At 49.6% G+C, this 11,612-nt stretch overlaps 2 protein-coding genes across 16 annotated transcripts in view; one reads left to right on the top strand and one right to left on the bottom strand.

Annotated features, from left to right (window-relative positions):
* Positions 1–331: 331 nt before the first annotated feature.
* On the bottom strand, positions 332–5,943 carry BHLHE40 (basic helix-loop-helix family member e40). Its single transcript, XM_082412352.1, has 5 exons — positions 5,423–5,943; positions 5,193–5,262; positions 4,818–4,925; positions 3,754–3,877; positions 332–2,453 (listed from the first exon to the last, which is right to left on the bottom strand). Exons 1-5 carry the CDS (start codon positions 5,500–5,502, stop codon positions 1,597–1,599), a joined length of 1,239 nt encoding a protein of 412 aa, XP_082268478.1. The 5' UTR covers positions 5,503–5,943; the 3' UTR covers positions 332–1,596.
* The window catches only part of LOC309637538 (uncharacterized protein), a 136,236-nt gene continuing 129,555 nt past the window's right edge, over positions 4,932–11,612 (top strand). For 13 of the 15 annotated variants that reach the window (XR_014250599.1, XR_014250600.1, XR_014250601.1 and 10 more), the window contains exons 1-2: positions 4,932–5,122; positions 5,269–5,426. The gene's annotated coding sequence lies outside the window, so the exon portion shown is untranslated. The remainder of the gene's footprint in view (positions 5,123–5,268; positions 5,427–11,612) is intronic. The other 2 variants (XR_014250597.1, XR_014250598.1) reach the window with 1 other exon arrangement.

Genomic DNA, 11,612 nt, shown 5'->3' with positions numbered 1-11,612 from the left:
TGAATGAAATCACACGAAGATTAACTAGTTGTTGCCTTCAGCCAAGAGGGGAGGGCAGAAGGAGAAGGCCACATCACACCCTTGAGAGTTCTTTTAAAAATGCAGGAGACCATCTTTCTCTTCCACAGGAAAAGAATTATTTTATTAAGTATTTTAAAACAACTACTTAACATTGACTCATAGATAAAAATATTTACAATTTCCCACCTTCAGGAAGGCTCCAAAATATAGACACTGTACCTCTCCCTAGAGAAAAAAAAATTATTCTCTTCAAAAACAGGAATACATTCATTTTTTTCTCACTTTTGTAGATCAAGTAATTATACAAATAAACATCTGAAACATTTTCCTTTTTAATATATTTATATAATATATATTTATAACAGTTTTACAAATAAAGGCAACGACTTTAATACCAAAATAAAAACAGGAAAGGAAAAAGTTAAAACACGATCAGTGATCAAGCATAGTGCATTTCAAAAAGCTGGTGCAGGGCGAGCTGGACAAGTCAGAAAAGTACTCTGGACCAAAAATAAAACTTCTTTGAAGAAGACAGAATCCTTTTTAGCAATAAGGACACTCCATACGCCGTCGGGCGAGGGGAATTAGCCTGCAGAAAGGATGCTGCTTTGCCAAGGGTTGGTTAGGCCTTTAAGAAGCTAAGCTTGGTTAAAAGGAGTTTTAGGATAGAGCTGAGAGCCAAGTCTGGCTTTGCTTGTTGAAACTGCAATTTGTTACTCAGCTTTTACGTACTCTGGGGTGCTTGGAACTTAGGCGCCTGCATCTCTCAGAGCCTGGTTTGGTTCCCTGGACAGAGAAACTGTTTCTAGGTGAGACTAGAAACAGGTGCCAGAGGCCCGGGGGACCCCTCCCTCCTCCCTCCTCCCCTGGCAGCTGGGCTTGTACCAGGGGGCCCTTTTCAGTTTGTTAGTAAGCGAATCACTTCGAAAGCCTGAGTAGGGAACTACATTCTCTTTACTCACCCGAGGCAGGGGTGGAGAGCAGACCTGCGGAAATCTCCCCAAACCACTACCGTGCTATGCCAGTGTCTGCTACCTCACCACTTTGCAGAAAGCTCAGTCTGGCTGCCCTCTCCCCATGTGGTGAGTCACGGAGACAATAAAAGGGAGCAGGGTGGGGTCATAAGAGCTGGCTGGGAACTGCACTCTGGAAAGCCCTCTTTTGAAAGTACCTTTTGCTCAAAGCCACAGACCCAGCTCCCAAAGTGAAAACTGACTCACAGACCAAGACTTTGAAGCTTTTGAAAATCCAGCTGATCTGTATCAGAGGGGGCTATTCTCTGGGAGGGGAAAAGCCCAGAGGTCTGCGACAGTTCCCCCTAAATCTCCTGATGTCAGGCAATCCTTCACGTCTTCCCTACACCAAAAGGAGCTTTAATGTCCCATACCAACACACAATGCATATGCGCGTGCGCGCACACGCACGCTCACACACCCCTGAATCTTCTCTCCCTGCCTCAGATGAACTTGGCATACACACTGGAACAATCCTGCTACACTCACAAACACATGTTTTTTTTTTTTTTTTTGGAAGTAGGGAGGAAGGAAAGCGAAGCAGCAGGATCCCCTAAATAGTTTAGTCTTTGGTTTCTAAGTTTAAAGGGGGGATCTGCTTCAGAGCTTGAAGCAGGGCGGAAGAGTCGATGGCTGGATGGGCTGGCAAGGGAGAAGGGAGTCTCTGGGGCATGAGCAAGGGGGCTGAGATCTTGTCTGGGTTCATGAAGCTGGTGAGAGCTGCGGCAGAGGCGTTGAGGCCTGGGTATAACACTGGGACAGAGGTGGGATACCAGCATTTCTCCAGCATGGGCAAGTAGGCAGTCGCTGACGGTGGGATCAGATAGAAGGGCAGGCAAAAGGGAGGCTGGTGCGGGTGTGGGCCCAGGAACGGGGAGCTGATCAGGTCACTGCTAGTGAAATGGCCTTCATCATCTGAGAGCTGCATTCTGCTCTTTTTCATGGGGGGTTCTTCGGATTCTTGCTTAATAGCACCGATCCTTTCTCCCATGGTGAACCTGCGTCCATGATCACTTTTGAAGTACGGCTGCTCGACACGCAGCTCAGTCTTCTCCGATTCTCCTCCGTAGCCGCTGTCTGTGTCCGTGTCACTGCCACTCTGCTCGCCGCTCGAGTGAGCGAAAGTCCTCTGGATGACTGGCACACAGTTTTTCCCTGGGCCTTCAGAGCCTTTGGCCAGGGAGCTGGGTTTCTCCTTGAAGTCCATTGCTTTGGCAGCTGGGTCTGACGGCTTCCTGACGGTACCACCCTGCAGGAGCTCGGAGACCACACGGTGGAGGTGGGTGACGAGCTGGGAAGATTTCAGGTCCCGGGTGTTCTCGTGCTTGGCCAGGTACTGAAGCACCTCCCGGGCACATGTCTGGAAACCTGAGCAGAACATCTCTTGACCTGCTTCGACATTTCTCCCCGACAGATCACCTGGATCAACACAGATCCAAAGGAAGACATTTCAGAAGGCCCTGTGGTTCACCTGGACACCTATGTTCCAAAGACCCAGAGCTTTCCTTTCTGTTAACAGCATTTGCTGATTTATGTTCCTAACTCCAAAAGTAATAGGGGAAATGTGGATGACAGCAAAAAGTATAAAGAATACAATAAAAATCATCCATAATTCTACCAACTCAGAGATGAAATATGATTTGTAATGGCTGTACAATATCCCATCACAGACACAGACCATATTTAATAGAGACAGACTGTTTCCCCTCTTGTTGAATTTATAGGTTGTTCTTGAGTTTTCATTATAAGTGACACAGTAATGACCATCCTAGTATGTTTATAACCAGAGTCAATTTAGATCATTTTACCATAGGAAGTGACCGGATCATCAAAAAAGGAGAATGAAGGAACAGTGTCACCTAAAGCAAGCTTATTTTCAATGACTTATACAAGTTGCAGTCATGCTGTCATCTTTAAAGGCTATTTCTAACTCTTTCCCATGTATTCCATTCATGATCCCCAAGAAATTAGGTATGATCATCTTCCTGTTTTCAGTGAGGAAACAGGCAGAAGCACTTGCTAGCTCTTTGTGATTCTCATCATACTAGTTTGGAAAGGAGGGCAGAGAAGAATGGAATGAGGGGGTGGGTAGAGGAATTTCTCCCTAATTTGTACAGTATGATTTGGAATGGGTGAGACGAGGTGGTTAGAAGGTGGCTGTGATTCTCTAGAAGTCAGTAGAAACAGATGATGAAACTTCAGTGGTTTCGATAGATTGTGTAATTCACCAAGATACCTAGTGGCTATTCAGGGAATCACATGAAATGCAGGAAAAACTCCTGTTGTCATCCTTCCAGGACCGTACCACACACCGAGTGATAAGGAAGTAGAGAAACAGGAAAACACTGGGGCATACCCGTGATTTATTCTCCAATGAAACAGGGCTAAGAAGAACAACTGTAAAACACCCACGATGCAAATTATAGGTGCCTTGGCATTTTCAAAGGGAGGGGGGAAAACTCCCAGAATCCAGAAACTCTTAAGTCAAAATGCCACAGAAATATTTTACCATTTGACTAATACGTATTCATGCCAGGTGGCACACGCAGCATTCCGAATGAAAAGTCTGACCTTTTAGGAAAGATAAAACGGCATCTCCCCCAACGAATGTGCATAAGCAATTTGTTGCAGGAATGTTTCTCATACCAGATGTTGAGCCCACAGGATCTCTATTTGTGCTAGAACTCTTAGGAGATGATAGCCAGGCTTGGGTACTCACCAGCTTGCAAACCGCTCTGCAGGGCAATGATTTTCTGCTGTTGTTGATCAATTAGGTTTGTTAGTGCTTTCACATGCTTCAAGGTAAGTTCAAGAACCACTGCTTTTTCCAAGTGACCCAAAGTCTGGAATAAAAAGAGCCTCAGTCAGCAGTGAGCGCAGAGAAGTCCCACCTCTGGGACACTAATTAGCAATGAGATATGTCTCTAAAGGAAGAAAAAAAAAAAAACCTTTCCTGGCTGGCTAAATTTAGTTTTAAGTTTATAGATGAAGTTTTAAAAAATATATATATATGTATTCAATATATATTTTTGATTAAAGAACAACAAACTGTCACCCATCTTTGGAGGCCTTTTGGAAGCAGCAGCTAGCTCAGGAGAAAGCTTTGACAGATAAATTTTTCCAGCAGCCGTTGCTGACCTTAACTCAGGGGAATCCGGAGATAACATTTCTCTGCAGTGGTGTCAACCCGAGGAGAGACTTCTACTGTGTCTGGCAGCCAAGAGGCTTTCCCTAGTTTCTTTCCTGACATCCTGTCATAACTTCCAGCTCATCTCCACTTTTTTCTTCCTCCCTAAATACTATTCTTTTTTCTTTCCCCAACCGAAGCCTGCCAAGCTAGTAAGCTGTTGGCTATTGCCAAGAAAGGCCAGGACGTAAAAAAAAAAAACCACACACACACCAAAACAAGTCCTCTTATTTTAAAAAGGGACTGGGGGGCGGGGGGGAAGAGGGTAAAATATTTGCGAGTTGCTTGGTTTGCTCAATTCGGGAAAACGAGAGAACCCTGAAAATCGCCAGAAGGGAAAGTCTTAAATTCTTGCAAGGCAAGGCCAGCTGGTGTCGGTGCCAACCTGGAGAAGTACAAACGGTTCTCACCTCATTTGCACGAGGCTGCCAGAAAATTCTGACCCCGGGGAAGGGTACCCCCAAACAGAGCTACCCACTAGCTCGGATCGAGCCATCTCGTCTGCAGTTCCCAGCGGGGCCTGCAGGTGGCGAGTGACCCTCACCCGCCCTCTGGGCAGAGGAGCTGGTTTGGAGAGGGGCCAGCTTCTCACTTACTGTAAGTTTGAGATGTTCGGGGAGGAGATCCTTCAGCTGGGCGATGCACTCGTTAATCCGGTCACGTCTCTTTTTCTCGATGAGCCGGTGCGGCAGTTTGTAGGTCTCCTACGAAGCGCACGGGGAGACGGTGGGCGCGGGAGGAAGGGGGTGAGGAGCCCTTCTCCTCCCCCACCCCGCGGCGCGAGGAGTTGGGGCAGCGGAGCAGAGTCACACCCAGAACCACCTCACCTCCACCCCTTCTTCTCCAGGCCACTCAGTAGAGGCACAGAGTCCACGCCTTGCATACCCCCTCCAACCGCAAAGTGAGAAAACTTTTACTGGAAACTCAGCGCGTGCGAGGGGCTGGGGTCCCGAGGGGCGCGGGGCTCTTACCTTGCTATCCTCGCTCCGCTTTATTCCCCGCCGCGACTTGTACACTTGGTACATGTGGGCAAAATCCATCCTGCAGGGAGAGGGACGAGGAAGGGCTGTGACTTGCGCACCGGCTGCAGGAGCCTGGCTGGCAAGAACCCCCGGATGCGCCCAGAACTACTCCGAGGTGCAAGCCGCGCACAACGCAGGACTGGAGTTGAGGCTTGAAAGGGCTGGGGGTGCCAACTTACCCTGGTAGGTCTCCGGGCTCCAGTCCTGGCGCTTTGGGCAGGCAAGCGGGGGGCGGTTGCGCACTGGGGATCCGCTCCATTGCGCGGCGAGCCGGGGCCACTGTGCGCTCCTGTCTGCAGCGGCAGAGCGTCGGGTGAGGACTGTTCTGGAGAGGGTTTCGGGGGTCTCTTCGCAGGGGTTCCTCGGAGTCTGAGCTCCTTGAAATCCGCTGGGCTGCCGGGAGCTGCGGCTCTGAGGTGCGGCTTCAGTTGGGGGCGTGCATGGTGGACCCGCGGCCTCGGGCTCCGGCTCTGCGCACAGACTGGCGGTGTGTGCTCCCTGCGCCGTCTGCGCCGTGTGAGCCAAGTGAATGAGAAGTGGGGCGGGCGGGGAGGCGGGAGGGAGCGCGGGGGGGCCGGTTAGGGCGGAGTGGGGGGGTGGGGGGGGACGAGCCGAGGAGTAATGGAGAGGCTGCGGGCTGGGTTAAATGGGAACGAGTGGGTGGGTTGGAGCTACGTGTTCTACCCTGTGACTCCAGGCACGTCTGGCCGCTGCCGGGGAGGGAAGGAGCGACCTGCCCGCCCTCCCCCGGCTTCATCACATGAGTCTCACGTGTTGGACGACGCTCCCGCGGCTGCGAGGGAGCCCCCGCCTCCACCCCCGGCCCCCAGGTGTCTGCGGCTGCCTTTCCCCGAAGAGGGGGTGGCAGCGCAGCCCGGGTCCTGCCCAGCCGGGTGGGGGGCGCGGAAGCTGGAAGGGGCCGGGGAGGTGGGGGGAGGTTGGTAACGTGGGCGAACCTGCCCCAGGGAAATGAAGTAAGTTCCCGTCTCCTGGGAGGGAACGGGGGAGGACGGACCCGCCCGCGTCTGACTCAAGCCGGGAGAGGAATATCCCCTCGCTAGCTCCAGCCCAACCTTCTTCCTCCTCCCCCCGCACGGCCCGCTCGGAGGAACCGGCGCGCAGCGGAGGGAGTCGCCCGCCACCAACCCCCCCACCCCCCACCCCCCACCCCGCCTTCCCCAGAGGCTGGGGTTTCTTTCTGTGCCGGCTTCCCTGCCCCCACCCCTCGGCCCCGCGTCCAGGAATCGCCCGCCGTGGGGAGGGGCCGAGGGGCGGGGCGGATGTCACCCCATGGGAAGCGGGCTGGCAGCCAAGCGCAGGGGCAGCCGAGGCCGCCGCCGAGCACGCTGCGCGCACCTGACCCGCGAGGCTGTGCGCCGCGGGCCCCTGGCTCCCTCGGAGCTGCGTTCCCGGGCACAGCCTGCACGCCGGCGAGCACCCACTTGCGCGCCCCCCAGGGTGCCCCGGTGCCCCCCCACCGCCCCGCCCCGCCCCGCACTTGGGCTAGTCAAGCACAGAAAGATACCGGGCGCGGTGCCCTGCGTCCCCTCCCTCCTCTGCCCCCACCGGAGCAGGACGCATCCCTTCGGGCCGCAACGTTACACAACCGCAGCGACCGCGCCTGCCCTGCAGCAGCGCGGGGTGTGACACTTCACGTGGCCGGGGCTCGGGCCGCAGCGCTCCCGACTGCGAGCCCCTCTGCCCTGGCCGGGGAGCCGAGACCCCCGGGCTGCGGTGTGCCCGCCAGGGTCAGCCATCTCCCTCCTGCCGGGGACTTCGGGGGCGCTTGTGCGGTCTGCGCTCGGAGGAGGAGGGAAGAGAGAGACTAGGACAAACTGCTCATCACGGTGACATCTTAGCGTTCATTCATTGGACACATATTGTTGAGCCCCCTACCCTGTGCCAAGCGTTGTGCCCGTTGCTAGATAAACTGTGGGCGAATCGAACACAGATTCTGCCCTTGAATTCACAGGAACGTCTGAGAAGAGGTTCCGCTGGGCGGTGAGGGGAAGGCAGCCCTGGGAAAATTATATCGGTGCCACCGACGGACAGAGGGGAAAAAAAAGAAAAGATAGGAAGTGTGTGTGTTTTTGCTTTTATTAAAAAAATTTTTTTTTTTAAATTTAATACGAACAAAGATGCCTGGGCAGAGGAGGAGAGGGGAGAAGTTAACCCATTGCCCGGAGCCTGGGGCAGAAAGGCCTCCTCCAAACGGCCCCAGATCTCCGCAATCTCACTTGGGCCGCCGGAGGCCCCCCCCCCCACCTCCCCCGGAAAAGTCCGGCCTCTGTGACCTTCTAACTCTGCCTGGAGCAGGGAAAACAGCTGAAACTCTAAGCCCGCGGTGTGAGCAGCGCTGATGCAGTCAGAGGAGGGAGCCAGTGGAAATTCATGACTAAAATAAAGCCTGGCTGGGGATTTCACTGACCTCTGTGCTGCCCTGCCCTGCAAGATCGGGGAGTTGAGAGATGACTGTAAGCCTTTCCCACCACGCCTCGGGTCAGTCACCCCGCTGCGGAGTGACCTGGCTGTGGGAAGGATTGAAAAAAATGGGGTTAACGCTGGGCGCGGGTGAAGATTAGCCTCGGCTGCAGTTTGGGGGCTGGGGTGGGGTCAGTCTTAATTGGCAGTGTCCTTGACAACCTAGAGAACTGGGATTCACACGTCGACCAAACTGGGAGTGGATTTCCTTCAGGTCGTTTTGGAGAGCTCCCACTTCCTGTTTATGTTTCACAAGCGTCAAACTCATTAGCAAGTGTGAGAAGTGCCTCCTTTTCTGACTGCTAACTGGCTTGACCTCACTTGGCGGTTCAGCATCCCTCCCTCCTGGAATGTACTTTTACTGGCTTTTGTTATCAACCATCTCTCCGGAGGCTTCCTGCGGAGAGGTGGGCAGCAGGACCACAGGCAGGAGGGGACTGGAGTCGCTCCTGGGTTTGTGCTTTCAGTCTAAGGGGACCTGCTCCATTGTGAGACTTTAATAGGGGTGAACAGTTGTCATGACTGCGTCCAAACCACAGTTCTACAAGGAAATAAGTACTGGGGAAGGAAGGAACATATGTCCCCACGGCTGTCACCCCCCACCCCCCGGCCCCGCCCAAGCCAGGAGTGAACCCAAACAGTTCAGATTCCATGGCTCAGGGCTCCGTATCATTCCTAGAATGCTTTGAAGTTATCGATACTTTTTGCCCTTACCTGACCTACAGTTGGAAATAACAAAATATATCATTTCCTACTTTTTCTTTGTTCCAAATGTACTCTCAAGCATCAAGAATTATCCCTACTTTACCAAAGTTCTACCATATCCAGCTTATGTTACTTTTTAAAATTAATTAATTAATTAATTTGTTTTTGGCCGCGTTGGGTCTTCGTTGCTGCGCGCGGGCTTTCTCTAGTTGCAGCGAGCGGGGGCTGCTCGTCATTGTGGTGCTCGGGCTTTTCACTGCCGTGGCTTCTCTTGTTGCAGAGCACAGGCTCTAGGCGTGCGGGCTTCAGTAGTTGTGGCACACGTGCTCAGTAGTTGTGGCTCGCGGGCTCTAGAGCACAGGCTCAGTAGTTGTCGCTCACGGGCTTAGTTGCTCCGCGGCATGTGGGATCTTCCCAGACCAGGGCTCGAACCCGTGTTCCCTGCATTGGCAGGCGGATTCTTAACCACTGTGCCACCAGGGAAGCCCCGCTTATATTACTTTTAATGTTTTTCTTTTCTCAATAGCTTATGATTATTTTTTATTGATTTAAATAAAATAATTCCTTCCCCTCATGCATCTTTCCATCCCGAAGAATCTTAATATTTCAGTCTGTCATCTTTTGTAGATAATTGTTTAGTGCTTACTGTGGACTAGTTTTTGGACTGTATGTAAAAACATTGCACGTGTTAATTTACTTCTCAACACCACCTTATAGGGCAGGTATTAGCTCATTTTTGCATTCATTTAACACATATTTATTGAGAACCACTATGTGCCAGGCACTGAACTAAGTCCTAGGAATATATAATGTGTCCTCTTGAGGAAATTGAGGCTCAGGGAGGTTAAATTACCTGCCCCAGATTATATAGCCTGAGAGTAGATCTGGAACTAGACCCCAGGTTTGTTGGGCTCCAAAGCTTGTGCTCTTAATCACTGTACTTACGGCTGCCGGGTAGGGTTGTCAGGGTTGCACACTGATCAACTCCAGGGGGAGCCATTCACATTGCAGTCTGTGTGAAAACATCCTCTAGAGTTGTGCAAGGCAGCACTGAGCAGCTGCGCTGAGTAATCCTGACATTTTGTAGCCCTCTCCTCTGTTTTGTTTCTTCTAAGTGTACAGAGAACATAATTTTGTACAAGAAAGGACAAGATTTTTCTTTTCTGTGCTAGTGAGGCTCAGCATTTCGGTGGTCTGATGCTGTGTGTTGGGAAGAGTTAGGCAGGCCCTTCCTAGCAGGAAGTTAGAGCCCACAGCCCCCTCCCTGTACGTACCCACACCTTTCTTGCCCAGATATCTATCACTTTTTGCCTGTTGATGAAGTCTCACAATCTTTTTTATCACAGTTCACAGTAAGAAATACATTTTACATCATGACTAAACACGTACACACACATGCACCCTCGTGCACACACACACACACACACACACACACACATCTGAAGCATATTTAAACATAGAGCCGCCAAGACTTGGCTGGGCTATAGTAATAAGCGACCACTCTTCTGTCTCTCCCACTCTGAGCAACGATTGCTCACTTAAAGAAAAACTTAAACCATTTAGGAAAAAGCCAACCCAATGTACTTCAGATGAAAAATTTACAAAATAGTATCTCTTTGATATATTCTTTCTGATATATTCTGGTCTTGTCTAGTAAATTAAAAAAATATTTTGATCTTACTGAATTGATTTTTTAAAATTATTTATTTATTTTTGGCTGTGTTCGGTCTTTGTTGCTGCGCGTGGGCTTTCTTTAGTTGCGGTGAGCGGGGGCTACTCTTCATTGCAGTGCGTGGGCTTCTCACTGCGGTAGCTTCTCTTGTTGCGGAGCACAGGCTCTAGGCATGCAGGCTTCAGTAGTTGTGGCACATGGGCTCAGTAGTTGTGGCTCGCAGGCTCTAGAGCACAGGCTCAGGAGTTGTGGCGCATGGGCTTCCTTGCTCCATGGCATGTGGGATCTTCGCAGACCAGGGCTCGAACCCATGTCCCCTGCATTGGCAGGCGGATTCTTAACCACTGTGCCACCAGGGAAGCCCCTGACTTGATTTTTCAATCCACCAATAAATCCCGATCTACAATTTGGAAAGATGCTGTGCATTTGAGATAGTGATGGAGTTTTGGCTTGTCCCCACCAGAAAAACATCAACAGCATCTCCACACTTGCAGATCTTCCTAAGGCACTTATAGAAATGTTAAATAAGACTGCAGATTCAGGATTAATTGAACGGTATAGATGTCTCCTTTCAGGACATCTTTGCTTTATGCTCAATTGTAGGAGTAAAATATTCAGAGTTTTGTCAGTATGTATCATGTTATGTGTTGGTGAGATGTAGTTCCTTCATCCAGTTGAGGAAGTTTTCTGCTGTTGCTAGTTTGCTGACAGAGTTTATCATAAAAGGATGTTGAATTTGTCAGATACTTTTTCTGCATCCAACGAGATAATCATGTGGCTTTTCTCTTTCGTTCTGTTAATATCATGAATTGCAATTTTTTTTAGCGTTCAATCAACCTTGAATTCCTGAGGTAAGCCTCTCTTGATCAATGTAGTATTTTTATTGTGAGATTTAATTAGCTAATAATATATGTTAAGGATTTTCATGTCTATGATTGTGAAGGGTATTCATCTGTAGTTTTTCTTTTCTTGTAATCTTTGTCAGCTTTTAGTATCAAAATAATGCTGGCCTCATAAAACAGCTTGGGAAATATTCTATCTCTTTTCTGAAAGACCTTAAGTAGGACTGGTACCATTTCTTTCTTAAGTATTAGGAGAAGCTACTTGGGCCTGGAGTTTTCTCTGGGGGAATGTTTTTGCCATGAATACATTTTAATAGATTTCAGCCTATTGAAAATTTTTATTTCTTCTTTTAACAGTTTTGGTAATTTTTGTTTTTCAAGAAATCTGTCTCTTTCATTTAAAGTTGTGAATATGTTGGTATAGTGTTATCCTTTTAATGTTTATATAATCTATAGTGATAAACCCTTTTTACTTTTAACATTTTTGTTAGTTTTTTTCTTTCTTTCTTTTTTTTCTTAATCATCTTGCCAAGAGGCTTATCAGTTGTATTAATCTTTACACATATCCAATTTTGGATTTGTTGATTTTCTCAGCTGTCTGTTCATCTAATAGTCCATCAATTTTCTCTCTTATTTTTCTTATTCCCTTTCTTCTGGTTATTTTATATT

The sequence above is a fragment of the Balaenoptera physalus genome (genome assembly GCF_965194825.1).
Source record: "Balaenoptera physalus genome assembly, chromosome: 11".
In the NCBI taxonomy this organism is placed as follows: domain Eukaryota; kingdom Metazoa; phylum Chordata; class Mammalia; order Artiodactyla; family Balaenopteridae; genus Balaenoptera; species Balaenoptera physalus.
The sequence above is the reverse complement of the archived record's forward strand: the minus strand, read 5'-3'. Positions and strand labels throughout refer to the sequence as shown.

What these genes read in the sequence shown, in the direction of transcription:
- BHLHE40 (XM_082412352.1), bottom strand. Translation starts at nt 5,502, where the DNA reads ATGGAGCGGATCCCCAGTGCGCAACCGCCCCCCGCTTGCCTGCCCAAA. An exon ending in GAGCCCGGAGACCTACCAGG is followed by an intron (nt 5,263 to 5,422) that starts GTAAGTTGGCAC and finishes CTCTCCCTGCAG; the next exon opens with GATGGATTTTGCCCACATGT. An exon ending in GCAGAGCGGTTTGCAAGCTG is followed by an intron (nt 2,454 to 3,753) that starts GTGAGTACCCAA and finishes GTGTTGATCCAG; the next exon opens with GTGATCTGTCGGGGAGAAAT.